This window comes from Cydia fagiglandana, chromosome 24, assembly GCF_963556715.1.
Source record: "Cydia fagiglandana chromosome 24, ilCydFagi1.1, whole genome shotgun sequence".
Lineage (NCBI taxonomy): Eukaryota > Metazoa > Arthropoda > Insecta > Lepidoptera > Tortricidae > Cydia > Cydia fagiglandana.
The window spans coordinates 5,695,314-5,707,811 of record NC_085955.1 but is presented as its reverse complement, the minus strand read 5'-3'; the positions used below and the strand labels follow the sequence as shown (position 1 = coordinate 5,707,811).

Genomic DNA, 12,498 nt, shown 5'->3' with positions numbered 1-12,498 from the left:
AACAGAAACATACCCCTAATATTGAGCCAGCGATATCGCAATGCCGCTACAACGCTATACTTCGTTTAACGTTTATTAGCATTAGAAAAAAGGTAAACAATTTCTTTTATAATTGAAAAACACGTTCTAAAAATAAGTCACGGCAAATATGTAACAATTATGAATCTAATACGATCATTCATATTCTTCTACTTTCATTAGTAATAGTTACTCATTCTGAAAAGCGTTTTTCAATTAAAAGACATGCCTAGATCGCTTACCTTCTTTCTAATGCTTAAAGAAACGAACTCATAGGATGGAGAGAAAGATAACTAAACAATCACAATTTTATTTAGTTACATGGTTACGCCACAATAAAGCAACAATTACATCCTTGGTACTACTTTAGACAGCAGCACATTCTTCACTGCCTTCCTACCTCTCTTCGACAGTAAGCCCTGCTCCGGATGGTAGCTGTTCGTCTTGGTGGTCATGGTTAGACGAGGCAGCTTGCTCAGGTTTTCAGCGGGCATGTATTTTGGAGAGATGGAGAAGGTGACTGGAGTCCTTGCGAGTCTTCGGTCAGAGTTGTATGAGGTTTCTTTTCCGCAGATATCTGTTGTAGAATAATTGGTGTATATATATTAGGTACTTTCCTGCCCTGGTACTAGGTACTAGGAGGATGTTTTTGTATAGGGCGGCGACTGAAGGCGGGCGATATAATTGAGGTTACAACCGCAGCGTTGCAGGTTACTGTTTCTCGTGAATTGCACATTCGAGCGTTTTTTGCGCCACCTAGCTACATATTTTATTTTATATTACGACAGATATGACCGTGGTGCGCGGCAACTACTACTGCTATATACAGGGTGAAATTTAATTCACTGGCCAAATTGAAACAACCGAAAGAACTCGAAAAAATATTAAACACGTGTTTTTTCTTTTAATATCGCTCAGTAATTTTTTTTCGAAATAACTCATCATCAAGTTGTCCTAAAAACCTCGTACGTTATGGTGAACCGACAACTACCCACTACACGCGCTTATCCTCTCTTATCAGTTAAGGTCATTGACACCCCGCCCCTCCCGCTGTTTGCAATCGCGTCACCAATTATGAACCCTATTGCAGCGAGATTACCTACATAAGTTGCTAATTTTTCCTTTCATACTTTAACGGGCTTAGAACCGTCAAAATGCAAAGGCAACCCATTTTTAATCTAAAATGTTATTTCTGACTAATGATTATTAACAAAACGTCCGTGGCTTAAAAACAATGAGTATAAACTAGGTCAGGAATCTTTGCATTCAGGCGTATTTAAAAAATTGAATCAACTTATGTACTTACATTTGATTAAAAGTCGACGCAATTAACGAAAGTCCCACGAGATGGTACTCTTGGATTCAATCCTTGTCTGCGAAGGCGTGGAACGGATTCCATTTCGTATAATCTTTGTGCACCACGTAAACACTCACCACTTAATAAATAACACCATACCACTTCGTAATATTCCCGGTTCGAAAACATTTTTTTTAACCTTAGTACGCGCGCGATTATTATTTTAAGGTTGGCGAGTGACGAGTGACTAATCATTTATGCTTACCGTTCTGTTTACCGCTAGCGCGGAATGGTTTAGTTTAGACTACCCTCGAAATTGATAAACCTGCCTACCATCGCCAACACTAACTGTGTGGACCCTATTGCAACGATTATAAGGTTTAGTGAAGGTCAGATAAGGGTTTTGCTGATGTTGTTGTTAAAACCTACTATTAGGTTTGTTTACATTTGTGGTAATAGGGTGACCACGACTCGTGGAAAATATTTAAAAATTGCAAAATGAAAATTTTAAAAAAATGTACTCTTTTTTTTCGCTAAATAGATTCCTTAAGTGTAACCTAGTGCCGGGAATGAATATGGCCAGTGATTTAAATTTCACCCTGTATATGCTAGACACCAAAATTGGTGTGGGCCGCATGTACTTGTAGCTACACAATGAAATTGCGGAGTCAGACACGCATGACAGAGGCTAATGCTCTAGTTTTCTAGGATAGCGGTGCCGTCATATAGCGGCCGTCTCCATACAAATACTACGACATCCATATTTATAGTCCGTTTTTTTAGCATTAGAAAGAACTTCGCAGAAGTTCGCTTGTGGTTCTAAATCTGGCACTTTTAGCGGTAACAATTTGAAGTAACTTATATGTATTGACCATGCTACATTAGATAATTCAATAATTATTAACAATTAACGAGCCTGATAAAAACTGCACGCTAATTGCTTCTGCGGAATTCTTTCTAATGCTAAAAAAAACGAACTATAGCTGTATTATTTATGTAGTATAGAGACGGCCGCTATCCTAGGAAAACCGATCTTAAGGGGTGTTAGATAAATACCTATGTGCTGAATGACGTCGATGTGGCAGTTGCAGCACTTGCGGTGCACTGGCGCGCCGCCAACGTCGAGGCTCATATTTGATCTGTTCGGTTTTTACATATGGTATTATTATAATATAATAAGGAATATTACGCAACACTCTGCGTAGGGGGCGCCACTACCACTATCCATCCCAATCTGGGGTCTACCGTGAAACAAGAAAATCGAAATTTCGTTATCTAACCTCCCTATCACTCTTGCATATTCGAACGATAAAGAGGAAGATACCGTAATTTCGATTTTCGTGTTTCCCGGTAGGCCCTTGCTCACAAACCGCCTTGATGCAGCAAGCAAACTGTTGATCAATAAACTCAGTGCCGATAATATTTACTTGTTTTACTCAAAACCAAGGCTCGAAACCGGAAAAAATACCGGTATTATTACGTTCTTTGGTTTATTATTTAATTTTTAATGGGGCAATCTAATAAATACTAATAATACGAAGTTGTTACCTAAATACATGATACAGTCCTACGTACAAAAAAGTAAAGAGCATACAATAATTTAAAAAAATTGGGCTACTTCGGGTTTTTCAAAAAAACCGGTTCCGAGCGCTGCTCAAAACTGCACACCGATAGGGTCACCCACTGCCAAGCCCTATACAGGCTTTTCTTTTAATATGTTCGACCACCAGTTAGGTTTAGCACGAGAGCATTGCGACAGTATTTCGCACGCGAGATGAGACTGTCGATTTTTTTTTAAAACCGGACAAGTGCGAGTCGGACTCGCCCACCGAGGGTTCCGTACTTTTTAGTATTTGTTGTTATAGCGGCAACAGAAATACATCATCTGTGAAAATTTCAACTGTCTAGCTATCACGGTTCGCGAGATACAGCCTGGTGACAGACGGACGGACAACGGAGTCTTAGTAATAGGGTCCCGTTTTACCCTTTGGGTACGGAACCCTAATAAATGATCAGAAAAGGACGGGTAGTCTATCTCGCATACGGCATACTGTCGCGGCGCTTTCGTACTAAGCCTACGGACTTCCAAGATAACTCATTCTAAGTGGCGGACATCCGTAGCTAGTGCGGCAAATAGGTCTAGCTAGTATCACTTCACACACGCACTGCCAAAGTGTTATAGTCGTATGATTTTAAAATGTCGGAAACCACTTGAGATTCATCGGCAGGTAATCTCTCAAGTGGATCTCGACATTTTCAAACCATACGGCTATAGGTATCTTAAGGGTTAGGTACAATAGGTACTTACATATTTTAGGTAAAGATGCTGTGTTGTTATTAACAATGCGATTTATCAAGGTTTTCTGTTCTAGACATTAAGATTAATTTTGTACTTGAATAATATACTTATTAGATTTATGTGATACTGCAACGGTTTGGTTTTCTTCTGTCAAACTTGATCAAATTTGACAGTTTTGATTTTAGTTGACGTATATCTATACCACACATCCTGTAAAATATAGTTGATTAAACCAAATTTGTCAGTATATAACAACAAAAAGCTATACTCATCCTTTTCTTTTGGGTGCTAGTACTAGTATAAGACTAAGATAGTATGATTCTCTCTGTCTGTTTGAAATGAGTCTTTTGACAAACTATATTTCTTAAAAATCCTCCATCATTGGTGCCGTGCAAGTGCCGTGCCATTAAAATAGTAGGAATTGTAGTGATAAATTGATAATCCTACAGCTTGGCAAAAAAGAGTAGAAATTAAAAAGTGGCAACACTGTAGTGTCGTCCCTTTCAAATTCAAACCAATATGTATAAGAAAACGGGACGGCACTACGGTGTTGCCACTTTTTAATTTCTACTCTTTTTTGCCAAGCTGTAGATCACTGGTGTCTGGTGTCTTTAGCGGGATTAATAATTTATAATAAAACAAGCAAGTACAAAGTAAGTTCTTTATATCTTGGAAAGGTGTAACAATAATTTACTTTTCATTTTATATGGACAAAAAAATAATAAAATTAACATTAAAAATGGCTACCTCGAGTTATTACTAACAAATAACATGTTCGACAATACTGTGGTAATCTCTAATAAAGTAATCCTTCAAAATGCACTTAATTTAAGTTAAAATATTTACAAATTAAAATAACAAGTAGTTTTAATGTATAGGTACATATTCTTATTTTATTTTAATACGTCAACATTATTTTCAATAACTTCACAGTATTTTAAGTTGGCAACTCTGTAGGAATATGATGGCTGCGTTTTTGTCGTCTATCGTGCGTGCATCACTTGATATAGATCAAATATAGATGGTCAAGCAAATCTTGTCAGTAGAAAATGGCGCGAAATTCAAATTTTCTATGAGACGATATCCCTTCGCGCCTACATTTTTTTAATTTGCCGCCTTTTTCTACTGACATGATCTATACCTACCTGTTAGAAGGTGATGGCTAGTTGGCTACGATAAAAGCGTGGCCGTCATACCGCTGAAGATGTTAACTGGTGAATACCTTTTTGTAATGTTGCCTCAAAATTATTACATTTTTATTTTCGCAATAGAGATACCTTTTTGTTATAACACCACCGGGTATTGATAATGGCCTGTGCACAGCGTGTGCGTAGGCATGCACGTGCACGTTGTAATATATAGTAATAATAGTTTGACAAAAGAGTAGAAATTAAAAAGTGGCAACACTGTAGTGTCGTCCCTTTCAAATCAATTTATATAAGAAAACGGGACGACACTACAGTATTGACACTTTTTAATTTCTACTCTTTTTTGTCAGACTGTATATTTTTTGAGTTTGCACACCGCTTGCGTGAAGTGTGCGTGCACGGCTCCGCAATTTTTGCGCATGTTTGCGTGCACGTTTACGCACATGCAATGGCTTGGCGTTAAACTATCTCTTATACAGACTTAATTACACAGACTGACAGATAACTTATAGATGGTCAAGCAAATCTTGTCAGTAGAAAAAGCCGCGAAATTCAAATTTTGAATGAGACGATATCCCTTTGCGCCTACATTTTTCAAATTTGCCGCCTTTTTGTACTGACAAGATCTGCTTGACCAAGTTTATGTCCCATTCGGTGCCACTTGATATCATGGTCCAAGGCTTACACTCTGCGTTAAAAGCAAGTAACCAAAACATGTGGAATCTAGATTAATTTTTCAAAACTCATCATTCAACCTGATAAAAATATAAACATACTGACAGTGGATAATTGATGTTTTAAACTTTAGTTTTGATTTTAACGGTTTCAAATTAAAAAAAAGACTAGCGCTTTTTTAAAAGGAAATAAACTGTTGTCTTTGGTTTCCAGTTCAGATAAGAGTTTATGGCAGACGAAAAAAGAAAAATTAAAACTCCATAAATTAAGTAGGCACATGTGCTTTAAAAAATACACAAATACTGTACATCTAAAAAATATTTTTCTTATTATCTATAAGTCAGTCGAGCTTAACTGACTAAGTTTATACTGTACACAATATATACATTATGATAAATCCTATTACAAAACATTTAAATTTATCTGTCGCAGCCATTTAAACATATATGGATAGCCAGGTCCACACAGAGCGAGTATACGCGCGAGGCAATTTCCTCGCGCACAAAATGGCCAGTGTAGACTTGCCTCGGCCGAGGCGGCGCGCGCGAGGCACGTCTACACTGGCCGTTTTGTCTCGGGCGTATGCTCGCTGCTGGAACCGGCTGATTAAGTATCATTCCTACAATTGCATTTCGATTATGCTTTTCAACTCCAGGTTTTAATGAGACATCCGTTTGTATTCCAGGGTTTATAAAGCAGGGCTCTGACTAGCTAGCATGATCGCTGGTATTTTATAAGTTGCAAATGAAATGAGTAGGTACTTTGTCCAAACTCGATGATGCTACTAGTACAGAAGGTTAAAATCTTACAAATAACATCTAAATAAATATGTATTTCTTTATTGTAGGTACAGGGTGCAAGTGAGTCTACGTAAATACATATTTTCTATGACAACGGAAAATAATTCCAAAGGGCACACTTTCCATAAATACCGCTTAATCTTTACCGATCTTGTAGTCTGTACCTTGTTTCACTGTACGTCTACTCTAAATGCTACCTAGTAAGGCATACATTTTATTCAAGGAATTATCTATCTACCACGATTTGACTAAATTCCATAAAAAATAATTTAAAAAACAAGCATTAAGTAAATTTTTGTTAAAAACACGTAGCCTTTAGTTATCTAAAAAATTTAAATAGGCGAATCCACACATAACGAGCCGACTTGTGAGGAAATTGCCGCGCGAAACAGCTCGGTTGGTGGAGACGCGCCTCGCCCGAGGCATGTCTACAGATGCGAGTTACTTCGCGCGGCAATATCATCGCGAGACAGCTCATTCTGTGCGGACTCGCCTAGTTACGAATTGTTTGTACGCATCAAGGTTTACCTGAACGCTATACACATTGTAAGTTAATCTTCTATTTATTTTTTCTAAAAACCTACCTAATACCATCGTTCGTTTAGTAAGGACACAACTTCGCTTCGGTTACTTAATTCTATGGAATTGCTTTATACAGCGTAATTAATTTAGGCCCCTTTAATTTGACTCTATTACTTATTATACTTTTCAGAGTTTTTCATAAATACGAGTACCATCGCCCACACTGTTAACTGTCGGTAGACCTTATGCCTTTTGTAATAAGGTCCACCGATGGACAGTTAACTGTTGCTGTTTGTACCAAACTCTTAAGATATTAATCAAAAATTGACCAGTCTTAAAACTTTTACGATATGATTGGACATTTCTCCTATCATCACAATTATTTTCCCACTACGTAGAACAAAAAGTCGGTTGTCAAATTGATTTTAACGGCTTAAGAGTCAGAGTCGGCTAACTGCCGAGAGCTAAAATAAGCACACCTAAATCGCTTCACATCCACAATAAGCACCTTTGATTAACACACAATCAATTCCATTTCTTTACCGAATAGGTACTTTATTGCAAAATCCACTTTAAAGCGTTCCTTTAACGCCATAACCTACTCTTTACACCTACGACTCCTACGAGACACAATCCTGCCTCATGGCCCAAATTTGCGCCTATGCCCCTAAAAAGACCCCTATCAAACCAATTAAGTAGATATTTACTGGTAAGTTTTATAAATTTTCAATTTATTTGGCACTTGATTTAAATATACTCCAAAAATGCTACCTTTGCTCCTATTTTTGGTCGCAAACCTTCTTTAGTATAAAACGTGCAATAATGTAATAATACTAAGCATTTCCTAGGTCACGTGAAGTTGTCTTTTAATTTATTGCTTTTAAAAAACGTAGGTACTAAGAGTATTAACGCCTATTATAGAAACCTAGTTTCATAATGCCATAATATTAAAAAGTGAAACCGAATTACGACTATATTCTTCTATTTCGCTATTAAAATAAGCTCCTAGAAGCGTGGGAGTGAGAGTAAAGTAGCTCCACTATAGTTGCAATTTCTCATACGTAATAGAATAGTTTGCATATACCCCTTACTTTAAAACAATTAAATCAATTTGGGCGGCACTTATAGTAATTTATTTTATTAGCCGGGTCCGCACAGAGCGAGCATACGCGCGAGGCAATTTCCTCGCGCACAAAACGGCCAGTGTAGACGTGCCTCGCGCGCGCCTCCTCGGCCGAAATTGCCTCGCGCGTTTGCTCTCTCTGCGTGGACCCGGCTATTTACCTACATCTTTGTAATCTTATTCACATTCATTTGATATTTAGCCGCAAACCCTTAACATTTAAGCACAGATTTCATAATTTCCGAGATTCGTTTAGGTACACTCATTTATTTTTATATCTAAAGTTCCGTTGTTAGCTAGTTTTTTGACGAAGCGCCAAAGGAACATGGCTGATCTAAGCCTAACTTAACTTGAGCAACACCTACTTACCTTTGACGCACCTTTTTAGCTAGAATTTTTTCTCTGTTACTATCCATAAATTGTGTCGCTTACTTTCAAACTCGGGTAAATCCATTCGACCCTCTCAGCAAATATCTACCCTATTACCTTTTCTTAATACCAAAATCGCATAGACGGACTTACCCGAGTTTGAAGCTAAGCTACTCAATTCCAATAGATTTTTAGACCCGATAGCTAAATATTTTTTGTATTTTCACTCAAATATTCAGGCTTTATAATTATCGTTTACATTTTAAGCGGAACTCGCACCTACTTTCTGGACAGGCCGCGTAGCCAAGATGCCGATCGCTTACGCTCCGTAGCGATCGAAACGCAACTGTCACTGTCGCACTAATATGGAAGTGTGATAGAGAGACATAATGGTTTTCGTTGTCGAAGCGATAGCGATTGTAACCTTGGCTAGGCCGGCTGTTCAAGATATTCAACCTAAAGAAAAAATCCCCTAGATAGAAATAATAAGGCCTAAAAACCTTAACAGAGCTGAACTGTTCAAACTCAGGCAAATTTTTTGCAATAAAAAAGAAAACAAGGGCCTTAAATTCAAATAAGATTCTAGGAAATGGTCTAACTAAGCGTCCACTTTAAATATGAGGTCCTTGAAAAAAATAATGCCTGGTGTAGTGCAACTATATGACAAACATGATATTAGAGTCAGACTAGGACAAATCTGCAACGATTTTGATAGCACGAGCAGTGCAGGTGTTATTTTCAAGTCAAACTTCTATGAAATTATGACGTATAAATAACACTTGCACTGCGCGTGTGCTATCAAAATCGTTGCAGACTTAAAGACGTTGGGTATTTTTGTCTGAAATAAACATTTGATTGATTATCTTGGTCTAACTCTATTCGCTTTTATAGGCTTTTTATAGGCCTTATTATTCGAAAGGCATGTGCAAACCACAAGTCTCATCCGTTTCATCGAATAAGCGTGTAGGTTTGCTATATTCACATAGAATAAATTTATTTTGGTGGTTTCCATTCGTGACAGCGATACTTTCGTCAGTCGTAATGGCTGGAAGCCAGGCTGGTCCGCGACGAGTGAAGCGCGGAGCTGTGATGCGGCATGCGTCAATTGTACTGGTAGTACAATTTGACACAGGGTTAACGCTCTAACCGGTTAATCCCGGGTTAGTGGGATGGTGCAAGTGGCTTAGAATATTAATTTATTTTGGTGGTTTCCATTGGCCCTTTCGTCAGTCGTAATGGCTGGAAGCCAGGCTGGTCCGCGACGAGTGAAGCGCGGAGCTGTGCTGTGGCATGCTCGGCGGCGGCGGCGGGAGGCGCGCGTTTGCCGTCTGCCGCTCCTGCTCTTCCAATTGGGCTGCAAACTCATCTTCCAACGCCTGTTGGGATTTGAGAAAAATAAATATGCCTTAATGTGTTATACTTTTTTTTAATATAATATTTGGCGCAATCTAACGCGATGTAAAACTTCAAGCCCCTCTTTAATATTGCTGTTTCTAAAAACTCATAAGAAACTTGACATTGGCCTATGTTTAATATTCATGATTATCGTGAATATCATTAATTTATAACACTTTAAACTCGCGTTTTGTTTACACATTTAATTACACAAAAGGTCTACAATTTGATTGTTTTTACCTTAAATTCCGACGTTTCAGCTGAGTTGCACCAGCGGTGGTCAAGGGAAGACTGAGTGGCTACCACGAAAACAGAATTTCGCAAATTGCGGGGATCTTTCCCTTTTACTCCAATGAAGGCGTAATTAGAGTGACAGAGAAAAATGCCCGCAATTTGCGAACTTCGATTTTCGCGGTTATAGCCCTGACGTCCCAGTAAATGTCAACGGAGATATAAATAAAACGCCACTAAAACGCCGAAACGTCCGAATTTAAGGTAAAAACAATGAAATTACATCGCGGTAGACCCGTTTTAATTTGTTTCTAAGCTTAATAAGGTTTTGTAGGGTAACGGAAACAGTATGAGTATTCCTTAATGTTTCTCTTGCCTCAATGTTTATTTTACCCCATCTAACCTATTCTATTAAATAATAAGTGATCATCAATGAAACTTCCTTGCTAACTACATAATTACACTGCAAACGTTAAAAACACAATTTAAATATAACTAAAGTTCACCACTACATTTAAGAGGGGCTTGAGTTTTCATATAATCTATTTGAATTACAAAATAAACTCAGAAATTACTATATACAAAATTCAAAAATCCATACCAAAAACCTTGAATACGAAAACCACTCAAACCATGCTGGATATATAAATGATTAGTAAAAGGAATCAACATACCGTGTATGCGTATAATCCAGTTAGGTACAGTCGCCGTCAGATATATCGGAGCGGCCAAGGTGCTCACTAATATGTGAACACGCCTTTATTGTCGATGCGCTAGTGTTCAGATATTTTTGAGCACCTCGGCCGCTCCGGTATATCTGATGGTGACGGTACGTTGCGCAGTAAGCTCATGCCGCATGCCGTTAGCCGGGGTGATGCTAGAATCTTATTGGTTTAAATACATGCTGGACCCTTGGTAGTTCCATTTAATTTTCACCACACCAACTGGTAAAATCTTGATTGTTCTTAAACTGATAAGAAAGTTGCATTTTATCCACATGTGAGACAAAGTAATCAAATGTATTTTTTTGTGTATTGGTTCCTTATGTTGGCTGGTAGAATTGACTTTTAAGTCATCAATCATCATTTGAATGATAAATATATAAAAACATTCATTTTGAATTGATTTGCTTTGATATTTTATACAGTTAATATTTTCCTTGTGTTGTGTGGTGAAAAATTTTGTGTTTGTACTCGGTGGCAAAATTTGTTTAACCCTCGTGCCTTGAAACCCTCGCAACGCTCAAGATTCTATTTTTAATATTTATGATTGTAGTAGTTTTAAAGTACGACAATTTACCTTTCCGAAGAAGCTATTAAAGTTAACATACAAATACTATCTTTTGATTTATTTCAAAACTCCCTTAGGTGTTCGTAATTACCCCGCCTTCCCCTACTCAATTGGCGTTAAATAGAACTTAGGTTCTTCAGGTTAGGTTTAGGATATCATACTTAACTTAGGCAGAAGATACCACGAAGATACTTTTACTTGTTCATTACCAAAAACATCGATTATAGTTAGTTTTTTTAGCATTTGAAAAAAGATAAATAATCTTGACGTGTCTTTTTATTGAAAAACACTTTTAAAAAATAAGTCACGGCAAATATGTAACTAATTATGAATCATACGATTGTTTACATTCTTTTGCTTTCATAAGTAATAGCAAAAAGTATAGATAGTATAGAGGGGTCCTGTCATTGTCAATTTTGTAGTCACGGTACATTTACTGCCATCTATCGACACACGATTAAAACTTAAAATAAAATTGAAAATGTATAAAATATTTATAATCAAAATATGTTTACGGATAAATGATTCTTAATTTTTATTTTTCCATATTGACCCATGTTCTTTCACTGATATGTGTTAAAATTGTTAAATACCAAACGGTGTCGTAACGCCATCTAGCCGAGAATAGGCCAAAGGTAATGGCGCCATCTATTCGAGAATGACTTTTTCTTGGCCGTCCGAGGCACGTTTTTTTCTTAGACTTTATTTATCTTATACGGAGTTATATATATCTCTGGTAATAGTAACCTACTGAATTTTGTAAAGCGTTTTTCAATTAAAAGAAACTTCAAGGTCGCGTAGTATTTTTCTAATGCTAAAAAACGAACTATGGACATATTCATTTGACAGAGGCTGTGAAAAAAAAGGATCACCAAACATTGCCAACAAATGACATGACAATCGAATGACAAAATAACCCGGAAATAATTTAAGTACCTATTGACATTTTTAAGTACTGCCAGTTTTTGCCGCGTTTATCGTATAATAACCGTATGCTAATTTGGGATTTCTTCATCGTATTGAATATTCTGTGCTGTTTGGCCTTCGGCCATTTGAAGATAACTAACGAACCTAACCTACCCTAGTGATACGAGTATAAAAAGTGGTCATTTTGCGTTATACAGTGTGGAAAGATAAGTCGGGCCCTGGAGGGAAACTACCTTAAATCCTTAAGCTGGCTCATTATACTTAAAGGAGACATTCCTTTATTTTTAAAACGAAACAAAATTGTATTCAGCGATTTTTCTAACACACGCTTGCCTCGCCTGGGACTCAAACCGACTAAACAATCCAAAAAAAAAACTCGCAATTTTATTCTTTTAGTCGATACA

At 37.3% G+C, this 12,498-nt stretch overlaps 2 protein-coding genes across 2 annotated transcripts in view; both read right to left on the bottom strand.

The window, feature by feature from the left end:
• LOC134676190 (uncharacterized) overlaps positions 1-12,498 on the bottom strand; it is a 164,659-nt gene that overhangs the window by 21,970 nt on the left and 130,191 nt on the right. The gene's annotated exons all lie outside the window — the stretch shown is intronic.
• LOC134676165 (interleukin enhancer-binding factor 2 homolog) overlaps positions 4,262-12,498 on the bottom strand; it is a 183,557-nt gene continuing 175,320 nt past the window's right edge. Inside the window, exon 12 of the mRNA XM_063534451.1 lies at positions 4,262-9,627. Coding sequence (XP_063390521.1) covers positions 9,478-9,627 — 150 coding nt within the window. The 3' untranslated portion in view covers positions 4,262-9,477. The remainder of the gene's footprint in view (positions 9,628-12,498) is intronic.